Source organism: Acipenser ruthenus, chromosome 10 (assembly GCF_902713425.1).
Source record: "Acipenser ruthenus chromosome 10, fAciRut3.2 maternal haplotype, whole genome shotgun sequence".
Lineage (NCBI taxonomy): Eukaryota > Metazoa > Chordata > Actinopteri > Acipenseriformes > Acipenseridae > Acipenser > Acipenser ruthenus.
In genome coordinates this window covers 14,281,630-14,296,194 of record NC_081198.1, presented here as the reverse complement: position 1 = coordinate 14,296,194, position 14,565 = coordinate 14,281,630, and the positions used below count along the sequence as shown (strand labels likewise).

Sequence of the window (14,565 nt, the reverse complement as noted above, 5' to 3'; positions counted from 1 at the left end):
GCTTTCAACCACCCAAGAAGTGCGCTAGTAACCAAATTCATGCAGTCATGTGAGCACCAAGAACCAAAATTAAAGCGCTTAGCTTGTTCCGTGACTTTTTATAAACAAAAACGCAGTAATCTAGTAGAAATGCATTTAGTAAAAATTCTACGAAAGTTTATTTTAGCATTACGACATATTCTATCATTGAGTGTTGTCCTTTGGAATAAATCCGTGATAGTGGTATTGAAAATATCCTAAAAAAAAGATGTTCCCATCAATCAGTCCTTCTATGCACCTGTATTAGCATCCACATTTATTATCTCTATCTATGAATACATCCACGCACATGTCATTCAATGATGTTTAGTGTCGGAAGGAGTCGAGAGTAAAGTTTTTGCATGTGGAACTGCCTTGTTCCATGTCTGCACCTTTTATCGTTGTTCTATTGTATTCACATTTTTTTTTTTTTTTTTAATGCCGTTAAGCGCTCTGTGACAATTCTATTGTGAAGGGCGCTATACTAAATAAAAATTGATTGATTGACATGACATAGCATACATTATTTGAAAAAGGACACTCATAAGACCTATAAAACCATCTAAATACAAAAAAGTGATAGCCATTTGTATTGGTCTGTAGAGTTGTAGTGGTGTCTAAACATCAATAAAAGGTTTGCAGCTCTTTGTAAATGAGATCATTCATCATAATGGTTTTGATGTTCTGTTAAAAGGAGGAAAGGATAACCGTGCAGGGTCTGGAAGTGAATCCTGATTGGATGCTATATGGGATTACAAATGAACAGTAAATCCCATTGCACAGCAGGTTCAGCCTTTAGCGTGATCTTGATGGGATAAACCAAAGCTTGGGGACAATCAAGCTCTTGCTGGACCTAAAAACACCTTTAAAACGTTTCAAACTGCTTGTCTTGCAATATAAGCTAACATACCAGCACTGTAATCAGCAAAGCCCTCACAGACTTTAAAACTCTGCACCATGTTTCTTGGCAAAGGCTACACTACAAAGCAATTGACCCTTTTAAAAATACTTGCCAATACTTCCTACCTATTATCTGTCAGGTCAGCTGATGTGACGAAGAGCAGGAGGAGTCAGGCACAGCAGAAAGAAAGCTGCATCTGCAACCTGCTATAGGCTTGCAGTTAGCAAGAACATATTCTTTAGGAGAACACAGGAGGGTCAATGAACCCCAATAGTCAGATCTGACAACCAGTAAAACCCTGGTTTTAGATCTATGGGTATCAGGATTTCAGGAAACTATAAAAGGGGTTCTTGCTTATTGATTTGGGGTTCTTAGGCGTAGTACATATTTACCTGACAAACAGATCAGGATGTGCAAAGAAGTCGGCATACATTTCCAGCAATGACCTCCTCTCCAGGATAAATGTAGGAAGAACCACCTGCCGCAACAAACAGGAAATGTGAGGTTCAAAATAAAATGCTCCTTAATTTTAACTGGAAAACATGGAAAGATTTGTTGAAATGTGTGTCTACTTGACTTTAAAAAGGTTTACCTCATCTTATCCCGAAAACTGTTTTTTTACCTCGGAAACCAAAACAGCTTAACTGCACTAATCCCATCTATGACGAATACAATGAGTTTCCATGCAGAAAGGCTTATCTGGAGAACCAAACCCAGGTAAAATTACAGGAGCTGTGAGACGCCCCTGCAATGTAATCTAAAGCAGGGATGGAAATAAGACAGGTTCACCCATTCCAGGTTTTAAAACGTGCGTGATTAATACGTGCTTGACCAGTGTACAGGTGACAAGCTCAGGTGTGTCTTCTTAAACTCATGGTGAAATCAGGAATGGATCAAACTGCTATGCAATGAGTCTTTTTAGTGGTTTGTAAATCCCCTGCCACAGCCCTTTGTAACTACAAAACAAACACAAACTTACCAGGCAAGAAACTTATGAAGTTTCCAAAGTGTGATTTGCATGTGCCCTTTCTACACAATGGCCTATAGTTTTCACGGTGGCAAATTTCAAACTTCACAGTAAAAATATTGACATGGGCAATTTGCCCACAAAATCTCAGCCAATGTTTTTACAGATAACTTACTAAGCTTTCTTCTGGAGGACAGCGAGGGCTTATTTGGTTGATATTTATTATATAGCTTTTTTATTTGTTTGTTCTGATCCTCGCTATCAATGGCATAGTAAATGTTTTTTTTTTTTTTGTATTCAAACCATGTACTGTCCAATCTGTGTACATGCCTGGAGTTGTGCAATAAAAGTGCTCTGTGAAGGGCCTCCATCTCAGGTAGCACATTGGTATCAGCACACAGAGAAGTTCTAGAAGGGTTTTATAATGAGGAAATCTCAAGCCCAGTCCCTGACCTGCACCAGCACAGCTCCTGCCTTTTCTGCACTGGTTTTTGCAGTTTTCCCCAAGCTTTTTCTATGGTTATACTATGCATTTACCATATTACCATACCTCGCAATTCTTTACAATGTTTTCACTATGCTTTATTATACGTTGCTATGCTTTTACAGTACAAAAGGAAAGCTTTAATAAGGGTATGGATATTACACAGTTGATGTTACAAAAATACATCTGAAAGGGTTAAAATTTACAACAAACAATAAAATACCTTACCCAGCATTGCATTTACTAAATGCTTAAGCATTTTCAAAAAGCTTTGTCCTTCTTAACAGTTCAATACAAGACAGTGGTAAAATTGGAAATATTAAATATGTACTTATTTAATATATAAATAAGTATATATATAAATAAGTACTTAACCAAGTCGACCTTTTATTGAGAAATGTATATGCAAGTTTAAATGGTAAACATATGTAAAAGGTCTTGTAAATCTTCAAATCTAGTACATCTGGAGATATGCCTGCCTGGTTATTGCTGCAGGTCATATCCGAATGGGAGGCTGAAGTTGGGTGCTGCTCCCTTAGGCACAGGCAATGTGTGGAAGCCCTGTGGAGTAGCCATTTCCATCTATACAGAGTGCATAGATACTCCTACAACACTCATGCAATTTTCTATCTGTCGAAGAGATTGGAGCTGGAATGAACACCAGTGGGAATATGGGGGGAAAAAAGCCTTATGTAATACAGTGCAGTTACATAAATTCAACATATCAAAAAGGTAGGTGGCGCTGCTGCTGTTGGAAAACTTGAAGTAAAGCTTAGAGTCCTTCTAGTTAAAATGCTGCATTTATATATTTTTTTTATTGAGAAGAAAGAAAGCATTCCTCAAAACAAACAATTACAAATCAAGTTCAATTTTACACCAAAACAGAATTGCTCGGCATCTGTTTTACTACATTCTTCCATAATCAAGCAGGATTTAACCGGTCGGGCTACATTCCTCTAAGGCGAGTACAGTAACAACGTTGGAGCTCATGTCTATTTATAAAACGTATTAAAGAGCCTAGATAGATAGATAAGGTGTAACCTGACTGCAAAAGACAGTAGTCCTCATTAAACATACATTTATTTATTAGAACTAGTTTCATTTTCAGGGGCTTTCAAAATATCTTAATAAACCATTCCCCTTTTCAGAGGAAAGTATTTATTTCTGAGCAGATTCGAGTTATTAATTGAAATATGATGCTACTTAATGCAATGATTTTTAATGTATTCCTTGCTTCTGACTAGCATTTGACCAAATGCATCCGGGTTGGAGATTTCCAAGCTAATGAAAATCACAGCAAATAAAGCAGGTGTCAATCATACCTGACACTTTCCTACTGTTTACTTTGGATACCAGTATCTCCACCACACTCAATCACAACACGTCATCAGCTAGGCCAGTCAGAAACGACAAACTGTAAGGGGAGAAACTTGTTCTAAAACTATTAACAGCTTTTATGCTGTTCCGATGAAGAACCCCAATCAAACACATACTCTAAAAAGGTGAATGATTTATTACGACATTTTGCGAGTTGCTGAAAAAACAAAAAAGGTGCAACCTTAAAATGACCTTTGTAGTCTTTTCAAACCTATTATTAAGAGCCTTGGATAGAACACTCCACTTTTAAATCAAGAGAGCCACATCGTGGAGCTCAGCTACCCGTTGGACAGCTCCAGCAATCCCAGGCTCTGAAACAGCATCACCAGACCCCGCGGTACTGATAAACAGCTGATCTCTCACCTTGGTCAAGTCCATCCCCAGTCTGACCTGGGACAGCAGGTGCATGATGACGCTCTTGTGCTCCTCCACAGACTCGCCCTCCCCATCGTCATCCCGGTCATCATGGCTGTCAAACTGATCTGTGAACAGCAGCAACGAGTCTCTTAACCTCCTGCTTCTAACTGTCAATGTGGGTTTGTTGTGGGTTGGCATCAGGGATTAAAATTAAAATTATGCAGGGAGTCCAAGCAAGGTCCTGGTCATGCTATAAATGTAAATGTGTAGGCGTGTGTTCTTTGACAAAAAATGTTTCATGATCTCTGGTATTTATTTTGTTTCAAGTTATTTGCACTGACTTATAATGGTACACCAATACAATAACAGCATAGATAAACAGTTATTCTGATAGCTTTAAGTTCTGGTATAAATGGAAAAACCCCATCAATGTAAAATGCATGTCTTGTGTGTTTTAACAAAGATATTTAAATATTTTAAACAATGATCTTTTCTGTAGTGTAAATCAGTAGTGACCTTTTCTCCTTTCCCGTTCCCTTTCCCCTGTCAGGATATAACAAACCAAGCATATTTGGGCGTCTGGCAGACTTGCCCAATTCATGAACACAATGGGCCAGACATGCACCATTATTGGGTGTCTGAAAAACAAACTTTAAATCATTTTATACATCTTCCCCAGCCTTCTATTTCTGTCAGCTTACTTTGTGTAAATCTTTGACAAGCACTAACTACTGAGTAGAGAAGCCAATGCGATTTTGCATGTGTATGGTTTGGCGAGGGTCTATTGTTAAGCAATTCATTATAAACACTCTAAAGGTTAACAAAACAAATCTAGCTTGATTTATTCAAATCAGGTTGTCATTTCCCGCTTCACAACCCTGTCCCCCTGGGTTTACCTGCATCAGTGGTACCATTCGACATGGAGGAGTTGAGAGACTCATTGGTGTCTGGTCGTTTCAGACTGCTCCCTGTGCTGCTGTGGGGCAGCACTGCCGGGGTCATAGACGGACTGAGCAGAAAAAGAAGAAAAACCACAACCCCATCACCACTTTGTAGCACTGCAGTGCCCTTTCCACTCTGCACTGAGAGCAAAACACTCAATCAATATACAGGACTCCAGCAGGCAGCTGCTTAGGTTGAAAAAACTGAGAATTATCACACAAGACTGCTTTACACAATCATAAACCTTGGGTATCCAAATGGGGTCTGTGAAAGTGATGATAGTGATTTGTGAAAATTGCAGTGGGCATTTAGAAATCAGGCTGATTGGTGGCTATGGAGGCAGTGAACTCTGGACAAAAAATACAAAATAAATTAAATGAAAAAGGCAGACTTAACATTCAATATGCTGCAAATTCCAATTTTGTATTTAAAGATTTTATTTTTCATTAATATGAAAACAGCAGTATCAATAGTACTACTGTACTGGTAGTGGTGCCTGAATAAAATCTGTAAAGGAGGGGTGCTTAGAAAAGTTTGGGAAGTATTGAATTAGTGGTTACATATCTACCCACATGTAAACAAACTTTGTCATAAATCAATGAAAACAACTATTGAATAGGTCTCAAATACATTAGATTTCCAAACACTGAAGTGAACTAACAGGACCAACAATTATTCAGAAAAACAAAAACGTTTATGACCAAGAGATTTTTATTCAAATCATCCAAGCGAGTATACTTCTTTTTTCAAGAAGTGCTCTACAGGCCTTTTTTATAGCTTCCCCACATTATCTAGATGAAGACATTTCTGAGTCAACATAAACTCCTATTTTTCATAGTTCCCTTCTTCAATTTCAGTATCTCCCATATGATATTTATAATGCACATTTTTATTGCCTGCATGCAATACTTTACTCTTTTCTCTATTACATTTCATTTGCCATGTGTCTGCCCAGTTCTGAATGCTGTCTAGATCATTTTGAATGACCTTTGCTGCTACAACAGTGTTTGCCTCTCCTCCTATTTTTGTGTCGTCTGCAAATTTAACAAGTTTGCTTACTATACCAGAATCTAAACCATTAATGTAGATTAGGAAGAGCAGAGGACCTAATACTGATCCCTGTGGTACACCACTGGTTACCTCGCTCCATTTTGAGGTTTCTCCTCGAATCAGTACTTTCTGTTTTCTACATGTTAACCACTCCCTAATCCATGTGCATGCATTTCCATGAATTCCTACTGTGTTCAGTTTGAGAATTAATCTTTTATGCTGGACTTTGTCAAAAGCTTTCTGGAAATCTAAATAAACCATGTCGTATGCTTTGCAATTATCCATTGTCAATGTTATGGCATCATCACCTCTGTGACATGATTTGGACTGCAGTCTCCTGTACCGAACCAGACTGCAGGTTATCCGCAGACTTTATTCCCAGAACACACACGTATTTTCAGTAACATATTTCCACAAACAATGTAAAAAGAGAAGTCCGTATACATCCACATTGTGCCACCCAGACTCATCAGAACTGTAAAAGCGGTATTTTGTACTGCGTGTAAATTGTAAGAGCAACATTTCTCAAAAACTTGTGCTACAGAATGTCTTTAATGATTTTTATCACAGTTGGATAAGCGATACACATTGGTACTTAAATATATCCGTGGTTACCAGGGAGATGTAAAAACAAGCAAAACAAAACAAAAAGTGGCCGGAATTATTTATTTATTACTGCCCTTAAAATATGAGCAATAAAATCATTACAAAACTAAACAAACATACGGAAATTAGCCAGTCCTTTGAGATTAAAGTACTAATTTCCAAAAGGTGGAAGGCCTTTCCTTGCAATGGAAAAACAGTGGCCCAGGGCTGTGTGGGGATTTCCATGTCCTGATTCTTGTTATTTTAAATCAAACAGGTGACTTCTTATATTTTACTAAATGCGGCTCTGTAAATAGGATGGTTTGGTTATCTAGTAACTATAGTTAATACATTAAAAATATTATATATATATATATATATATATATATATATTTTAGCTCAAAGAGCCAGCTGCCCATATACACATATACACACACACATACATACACGAGTGATCTGTCTGGTTCATGTATATATGTACTCTATAAAGTTTGGATGAAATGAGTTTTAGTAAGTAAATATTCATCTTACCCACTCTCCACTGCTACCCCTCCACAGTCCCTCCTTCCCAATACACTAAGACCTGAAGCCAGGGTCATTTGCTGCTAAACTTCACTTCCCAAGCACCCATAGAGCTTCACTGCAATCCAGACATTCCACTGCAATCTCTGTGCTGTTACTAAACACTTGAGGAACTGCACTGATTAAAACAGAAGGCTCCGCCTGTGCCTCACAAGGGGTTGGAACAGGAAAAGGCAGGCAATGTTTTTCTAACTCAGCAACGAAAAGCGCACCCATTTGTAGCTTGAGGCAAGCCCCTACCCAGATTCGTCTCATGTGATTTATTAAAATGTAAGTTAACCCTGCAGGAATAGACATACAAACCTCCACCCATCCATTCTAAAAGCAAAGACACACCAAAATTAAGCACTCTTGCATGAATGCAATAGCTTTAATTATTGAAATACCTAATGACATTTCCAAACCAATCACTGGCTTTCTTGAATTAAAGAAAAGTCAAACATATGTTTGCAATTTTAAACTACTTCTTGAGGTCATAAATTGGTATGTAGTTCAAGAATAGTAATTCATATTGGTAATGTTTAAAAGTACAGTATAGGTCTTTTTTTAGGAAGTTTTATAGGCCTATTATTCATTTCAACAACGCTGTTCCAGGACAGTCAAACTCCAGGACAAGTCATTTGGCCGCCACAATCTTCATTTGCCTCTTATTTATTCCCAGTTCTGTCTGGAACCTCATTTACTTTCTCCATCAGTGGCCAACACCAATAAACATTCCTCTTAACCCTTACTGTGCCGTGGACAAAACATATCTGTTTTGTTTAGCTGTTTATTTATATTGACGCCCATTTGAGAACTTTTATTAGTTACTGTAACAAAACCAGTGCAACACATACAGAAAGGCACGCAATCGCCTAATAAAAATCGAGTTTATCAGATTATAAACTCTGGGTAACAATATCAGAGTAATACGCGCACACCTCTCTAGACAGTGTTCCAGGGCAGTACTCACTCTATGCATCGTTTTGGGGAGGTGCTGGTCTGGTAGAACTCATCTGCATCGTAGAACTCGTCCTCACTGCTGGAGTAGGAGAAGTCAGGGACCGTGTTGGAGGACAGGTTGACGTGACTGGGGGAGGTGACGCTGCTGCTTGGTGCGGACGGGCCACTTCCTTTAAAAGATACCATACAGGAACAGTGAGAAACATCTGTCTTAGAGATTCAACTGGGCCACACAACAACAACCACCATGATGACGATATTTAGAGCTCTGTTTATTAATACCGGTAAGTAGGGATGCACCGCTCATCGGTTCTGAATCAACACCAATTATTAATAACATTCCATAATCTGTAAAAATCAGCATATTACTATTATGATGATCTCACAATCCCCTGGTGGGCGAGTGAGGAGATGAATTAGTGAAGAATAAACAGTGAATTAATTAGGAAAGGATGGAGGGGAAAGGGGAAGCTAAATGTTTTAAAATCATGATGAATTCACACTACAAGCTGAGCAGTCAACGTCTTGCTATTGGACTCGCCTGTGCTGTTGGGGGTGGGAGTCTGGTGGTTTCCAATCACAGTCACCACAGAGCCAACTGCCAGGGAGGTGGGACGTGGTTCCCCTTTGCCCACCTGGGAACCATCTGAAAGAGATTGCAGACGTCACTACAGCTTTCCATCCAAACTGAAATGAACTGAAATATCAAGATCTGGGTTTTAGAAATCCGGGAACTGTACAGCTTGGAGATAGAAGATGGAAACAGCGAGTATTGTCAAACATCTACATGAACCAGGAAGTAAACCCTTATCTGTCTGCTTGCCCTTATCTGTCTGCACAGCTTCCGTCTGGGCTGGAAGTGCTTGGGTTGTGTCGTCTTTTTTTGCATCCTGCATTGTTTAGAATGATAGCTTTGTTTCTTTCTACAAGCATTGTGGGAGAGACTATGACAGAGATGCACTTGCAATTACCACTGCTAATGGCTACAGGTACTGGAGTTTTCGTTTTTTTAAATGCACTTTAAAAATGTGTTGCAGTTACAGCATGTTCATGGTTAATAATATACAGTTGTAATTAAATAATTTAGTTTTATACATACAAAATGTCGAAAGTCATTTAATCATATTGTGAAGAAAGTCATCAAAATGGGCAGGTTCAGCTAGTTACACATTTTACAATACTGCATTCGTTTTTCAAAATCTAATGCCCACATTGGCTAAAAGGGAACACATTATATTGCAACCAGCGTATCTTTTAAATTTGGAACTACGTACTTTAGTTTAGGATTGAAAATGACCATTGAAATCAACAGAAGCAAACTGGGTCTGTAGAAATATGGCCTTTGTACCGAGGTGGCTGTTTAATGAGGTTTCACTTTACTACATGTATTTATTTTTCAGTGTATCCCCAGAAGACCCTGGATTTGGTACAGCTCCAATGAAGCCTGGCGGCTGTAGTGTTAACAAGCTGCTGTCTGCCACTGAGCTGGCAGGGTTCCAGAGGTTAAAGTTCAAACCTGTGTAGTGATTCTTCCCTGCCCCTACCCCACAGTACAGTATGTATTTATCATCTATTTCTCTGATGCTGTTAAATATACACTGACCTACATTTCTGGACCCAGACACTCCTGCTGCCTTAATCTGTAGAGTTTTTAGATTACATGGCTTTTACAGAGCTGCTCCGTCAGGCAGAATACTGGAAATGTGGTCAGGTTGCCTTTAACCATAAATTTGCATGTGCAAACTTAACCCAAATTTGACCCTTTTATAATGTGGTAGTGAAATGAAGTATGTTTGAAAAAAATAAACAAAATATTTTCACCAGCTACACATGGGTCAAATTTACAAGGACAATTTAGTGCTAACAAATAATAGTTGTGGTACCTGGCGGTAGGACAGTCTGGGTAGGCATCGTGCTGATTACTGAAGAATCAAGAGGACTAGGCTGATATATTCCATCCACTGGGTTAATGGTACTCTAGAAACAAAAACACAAAACAGTCACATCTGCAAACACAAGGATAGAAACAGCAGAGAAGGACAATAGTCAGCACCAGTGCCGCGACACCCTCCAGAAATGTGACATGAGGTGAGGACTGTCCAAGTGTCCAACATGATCACCAGACAGCGATGGCATGATCTCTAAAAGACAGAGTAGGAGGGGTGCAGCAGATCAATGCAATGAAGCACTGGAGCTCAGGAGGCTACCCCAGTCCTTACCAACTTACTGCCTCTTGTAACCAAAATATAAAAGAAAAACACATTTTTCTAATAGAGTTGAGTGATGGGGGTCAGTGCGGCCTAGTGGTTAGAACAGAAAATGGACGCAGTGTGATTCTATAACAATAGCAATAGTGGCTGAGAGAAGGTGCAGCCTAAAGGTTAAAGCCAAGGACTGTGAGGCAGTGTGGCCTAGTGGAGAAAGAAAATAGCATGGCACTATGAGGGAGAATAGGAACTGGAAATCACATATTCATTCACTGTGTACCTCCCTATCATTAAAAACAATCAGAACCCATACTAGATTAAAATAAAGAAAGTTTCCCAAGAAACAGATCTGGAAGAAACAAGAGCTCAGCAAAAGACCAAACGAGAACCAAATAGCCCAGCACCCATACAACTTGAAACCCAAGGAGGTAGAAAATGAAACCTGGAATGGGGCAGGGAGATGACAGCGGGCTTCACAAAGCAAAGGAGCTGGATTGCAAATCACTGAAGACGGTTTTGTGCCTCCAAGTCAAATTAATTGTTAGACGAGAGGAAGAGAGGAGAGAGTTTAATGTTTATAGAATATCAAACTTACTATAAGTCCATTTGCGTGCTTCTGTTCATTACTTTGGTCCTTTAATTTTGGAAAGAAAAAGATTATTTTACGTTATTATCCAGATTTTAATTCAGTTGAGGAAGTCAAAATATTAATGCTTTATTTTTGTTTGTTTGTTTTTGATTTGCCTTCATACTTGGAAATATCTTGCAGTGGTAACAATCAAAAAGGAATATTTCTTCTGTTGGCTATAAATTAAATCAAGTTAAATACATAGGTTCTTCTTCGCGATTGCTTGACTGGGTGGACTGAAAAGCTCAGGAGTTAGTCCAACAACCTTATTTCCTTTTAGTGGCATTTGATTTCAGGGTGCAAGGACTCTGAGAACCATTCATTTCATATGGGGATTTTGCATTGCAAAAATGTCTTGGCAAGGAAACTGTATACTTGTTCCTCACTATCTTGTAAAGTGCTTGTGACGGTGGTCCACTATGAAAGGCGCTACATAAAATAAATATTGATTGATTGAATATTGATACTTGGCATTGCCGCACATGTCTGGAAAAAACAAACAATGACTCAGCAGGATTGCAGACATGTCTGTGCAGCAGGGATAGCAGCTTTTCTGAAATAGCAAGGGCAGAAATACCTGAAACCTCTAAACATACTTGTACCATATAGCAGGGCTGTGCCATGTATGGTTAATAGGGAGCGCTGGTGGCTAGTTAGTGCACTCGCAAACAGACCAAGCAAAAACATTTACAGTACATCTGGTGGCTTAGGAAAGCCACGTGTCAACAGCAACAGAAGGACTTGGGCACACAAGGAATAAATTAGATTTGTTTAGTGAAAGGAAAAAAAACACACACACCACACATTAGAAGCACAGTTGGGCCACTGCAAATACAGGCTCTTCTACAGGCCTATCAGTCAGCAGCTTTGTTCATCGCATGTCCAGGTCAGCTCCCCCACCCCACCCCACCCCACCCCACCCACAAACAAATGGACAACCACCCTCCTCAAATCACATAAACAGAGCATTCCATACATTTTCAGCACAAACTAAAATCCCAAACTGGAACTTACTGCATTCAGTGCAGAGGCATTATTTATGGCTTCTGTCAAAAATCAAGAATCTTGTAAAATTAAGTAATCCATAAAAATAAACACAAAAGCACTTTCAGCGAATGTCACCCTCTCCCAGACCCAATTTGTACCGACAATATTCACTGCCCATGTTATTCAGTTACTTAGAAGTTAAAAGCAAAATGAGGGTTGTTTGTTTCAATATCAAAGCAGTGAAGAGAAAGAGTTTGACCCAACAGACCTATTGCTTGAATATGCAGGAGTTTCTTTTGTTTACTGTCACAAGCCTGCTTTGTTTTTGGCAACACATGCTTCACCCACAGTCTCTGCTGTTGTGCTGCATCAAACTTCATTCTCAGTCCATTTTGTTTTAGCCTTGGTTACTTTGCTTCTATTGCCAGGCTGAAATGCCTTTTTGGTATCAGTCTAATATTGATTGATATTTTATATCTACACATCTTTTTATATCTATTCATCTTCCCTGCTGGTGTGAGGCGTGTACGGCAATCGTGTAAGGACATCGGGAAAGGACACTGGATGTTTTGGGGCTGTTTCTATATGTTGTGTTATTTGATTACTTACTTACTTAGTTGTGTATTTTAAATGTGTATAATTCTTCATTTGCTTTTATATGTCTGCTGTGTCTTTCCATCTGCCATTTATCTGATGCTCGATCATATTCTTTTTTCCGTTTTTGTGTTTGTCCAGGGACTGCCAATGAAAATGAGCTCATAGCTAAATATGGGCGCAATACATTTTATGACGTCATAAATGTTAATTGTACGTTGTCCCTGTCAAATAAAAACATAAATAATAAATACAACATCATCTGTTTTAAACCTTACAATGGAAGCCATCTGTACAGGTCATCTTTGAGTTCTCAAAAGTATTTAACATAAATTAAATGGAAGGCAAAGAAAACAACATGTGTCAAGGTCCTGGATTAAATAAAAGGATGGCGATTATAATGTATAGCTATGGCACAGCCATAGCACTTTGAATTCAGGCCAAGGTATCAAACCCTTCCAAGCAGTATTGCTATGCACATTCAGTGTGTATAGTGTATACACCCCCCACCACCCTATTCTCTTTTTATAGTTTACAATCATTCTGTGAAGTTCTGATTTCTGATTTCAATGTCAAGATCTGCAGATTCACGTTTACTCTCCAGCTGTCTCAAACTGTCCGACTGCCTTTGGTCATGCATGCAGAAGGCTTTGTTGCTTATGATTCCTGATTTCAGAGAAATCATATGACTGGGCATGCTCTCAAAGCAGGTTACAGTCTTTAACTTGTCTGGTTAGAAAGAGATGAAACAAGAAAAACTAGAAAACAAACAAGTAAGCAACGCAATTATTCAAGTTCCCTTTTGCTTGGTTTCTCATTTTGTAACATTAAACTGGAATCAAATTAAAGAATTAAATGACTGGAGCAAACTTGTTTAAATCTGATGGCCCCATCTGCTGCTGTACTATAGTGACAGCAGGTGGGGCCAACAGACAAGGTAGAGACAGCTGAAGTAGAAAAACTGGATGGATCTCAATGTTGGAGCAACATAGTTGTGCACCCACAACGAGTCCACAGTGTTACAAGGATCCCCAGTCAATTCCTTGTAGAAACTGAATTCAATTAGCTCTGGGAAAGCCCTTTGGATCTCAGAATTGGAATAATGGGCAATGTGAGGGATAATGTTAGTTTCCATTTAACATTAAAGTTTCAACATTTGAGCGACATTCTGAAACCCGTTCTCTTGAATCTAGTTGTGCTGATCGTATCCCTTCTGCAGACAAAACTCTGACAGGTTAAAAAATAAATAAATAAATAAATAAATAAATAAATAAATAAAGTAAAAATAAGTTACCTTGGCAATCTGCAGCAACACTATACAGTGTTTGACTGATTCTACCATGCCCTGAAAAATATAGAAAATGGCATGTCATTTTGAAAATAACACTGACAGTTTTAAAATAAATAAATAAATAAATAAATAAATAAATACACAGGTGGGAAACGAATAGCTTGCTTCAGTGGATACTCACACATGTGGTTTCCTTTAGGTTTTCAATTTTCTGTAAAACATGAAGAGGGAACAATAAATATTATTGTTAAATAAATATTATATGGTATTGTAATGAAAAATCGACTAGGCTTTACCACACTGTACAACCAGACGCATGACTTCAGGGTTATTTCAACACCTGTTAGTTTGCATTAGTTGTAAATTCTGAAAGGTAGGCTATTCAAAACTGGTTGGAAAAATGGGTGCGTGGCTTCATGCAAATTTCAGTACAATCCTTTTAAGGAACAAACTTAAGAATGTAAATATAGGAGACCCTCCAGCCAAGTGCTTTTCGTTGTAAGCATAGTATTTGAAAACCATCTTGGAACAGAATGGATTTTCAGTCTGTATATTTTGTTTGCACAGTTGTTTATGGTGTAATGGGGACAAATCTTGTTGCCACACAGCAGTGAATAGTAGACGATGCACCTTGAAAAAGGTGCAACTCAGAT

General features: G+C 38.6%; 1 protein-coding gene across 2 annotated transcripts in view; it reads right to left on the bottom strand.

The window, feature by feature from the left end:
* The window catches only part of LOC117407002 (oxysterol-binding protein-related protein 9-like), a 55,704-nt gene that overhangs the window by 9,563 nt on the left and 31,576 nt on the right, over positions 1-14,565 (bottom strand). The window contains exons 7-15 of one of the 2 annotated variants that reach the window (XM_059031837.1): positions 14,094-14,123; positions 13,916-13,966; positions 11,008-11,046; positions 10,089-10,182; positions 8,743-8,851; positions 8,216-8,371; positions 5,001-5,113; positions 4,111-4,229; positions 1,312-1,397 (exon numbers count right to left, since the gene is read on the bottom strand). In XM_059031837.1, the coding sequence (XP_058887820.1) occupies positions 1,312-1,397; positions 4,111-4,229; positions 5,001-5,113; positions 8,216-8,371; positions 8,743-8,851; positions 10,089-10,182; positions 11,008-11,046; positions 13,916-13,966; positions 14,094-14,123 (797 nt within the window). The remainder of the gene's footprint in view (positions 1-1,311; positions 1,398-4,110; positions 4,230-5,000; positions 5,114-8,215; positions 8,372-8,742; positions 8,852-10,088; positions 10,183-11,007; positions 11,047-13,915; positions 13,967-14,093; positions 14,124-14,565) is intronic. The other variant, XM_059031838.1, reaches the window with a different exon arrangement.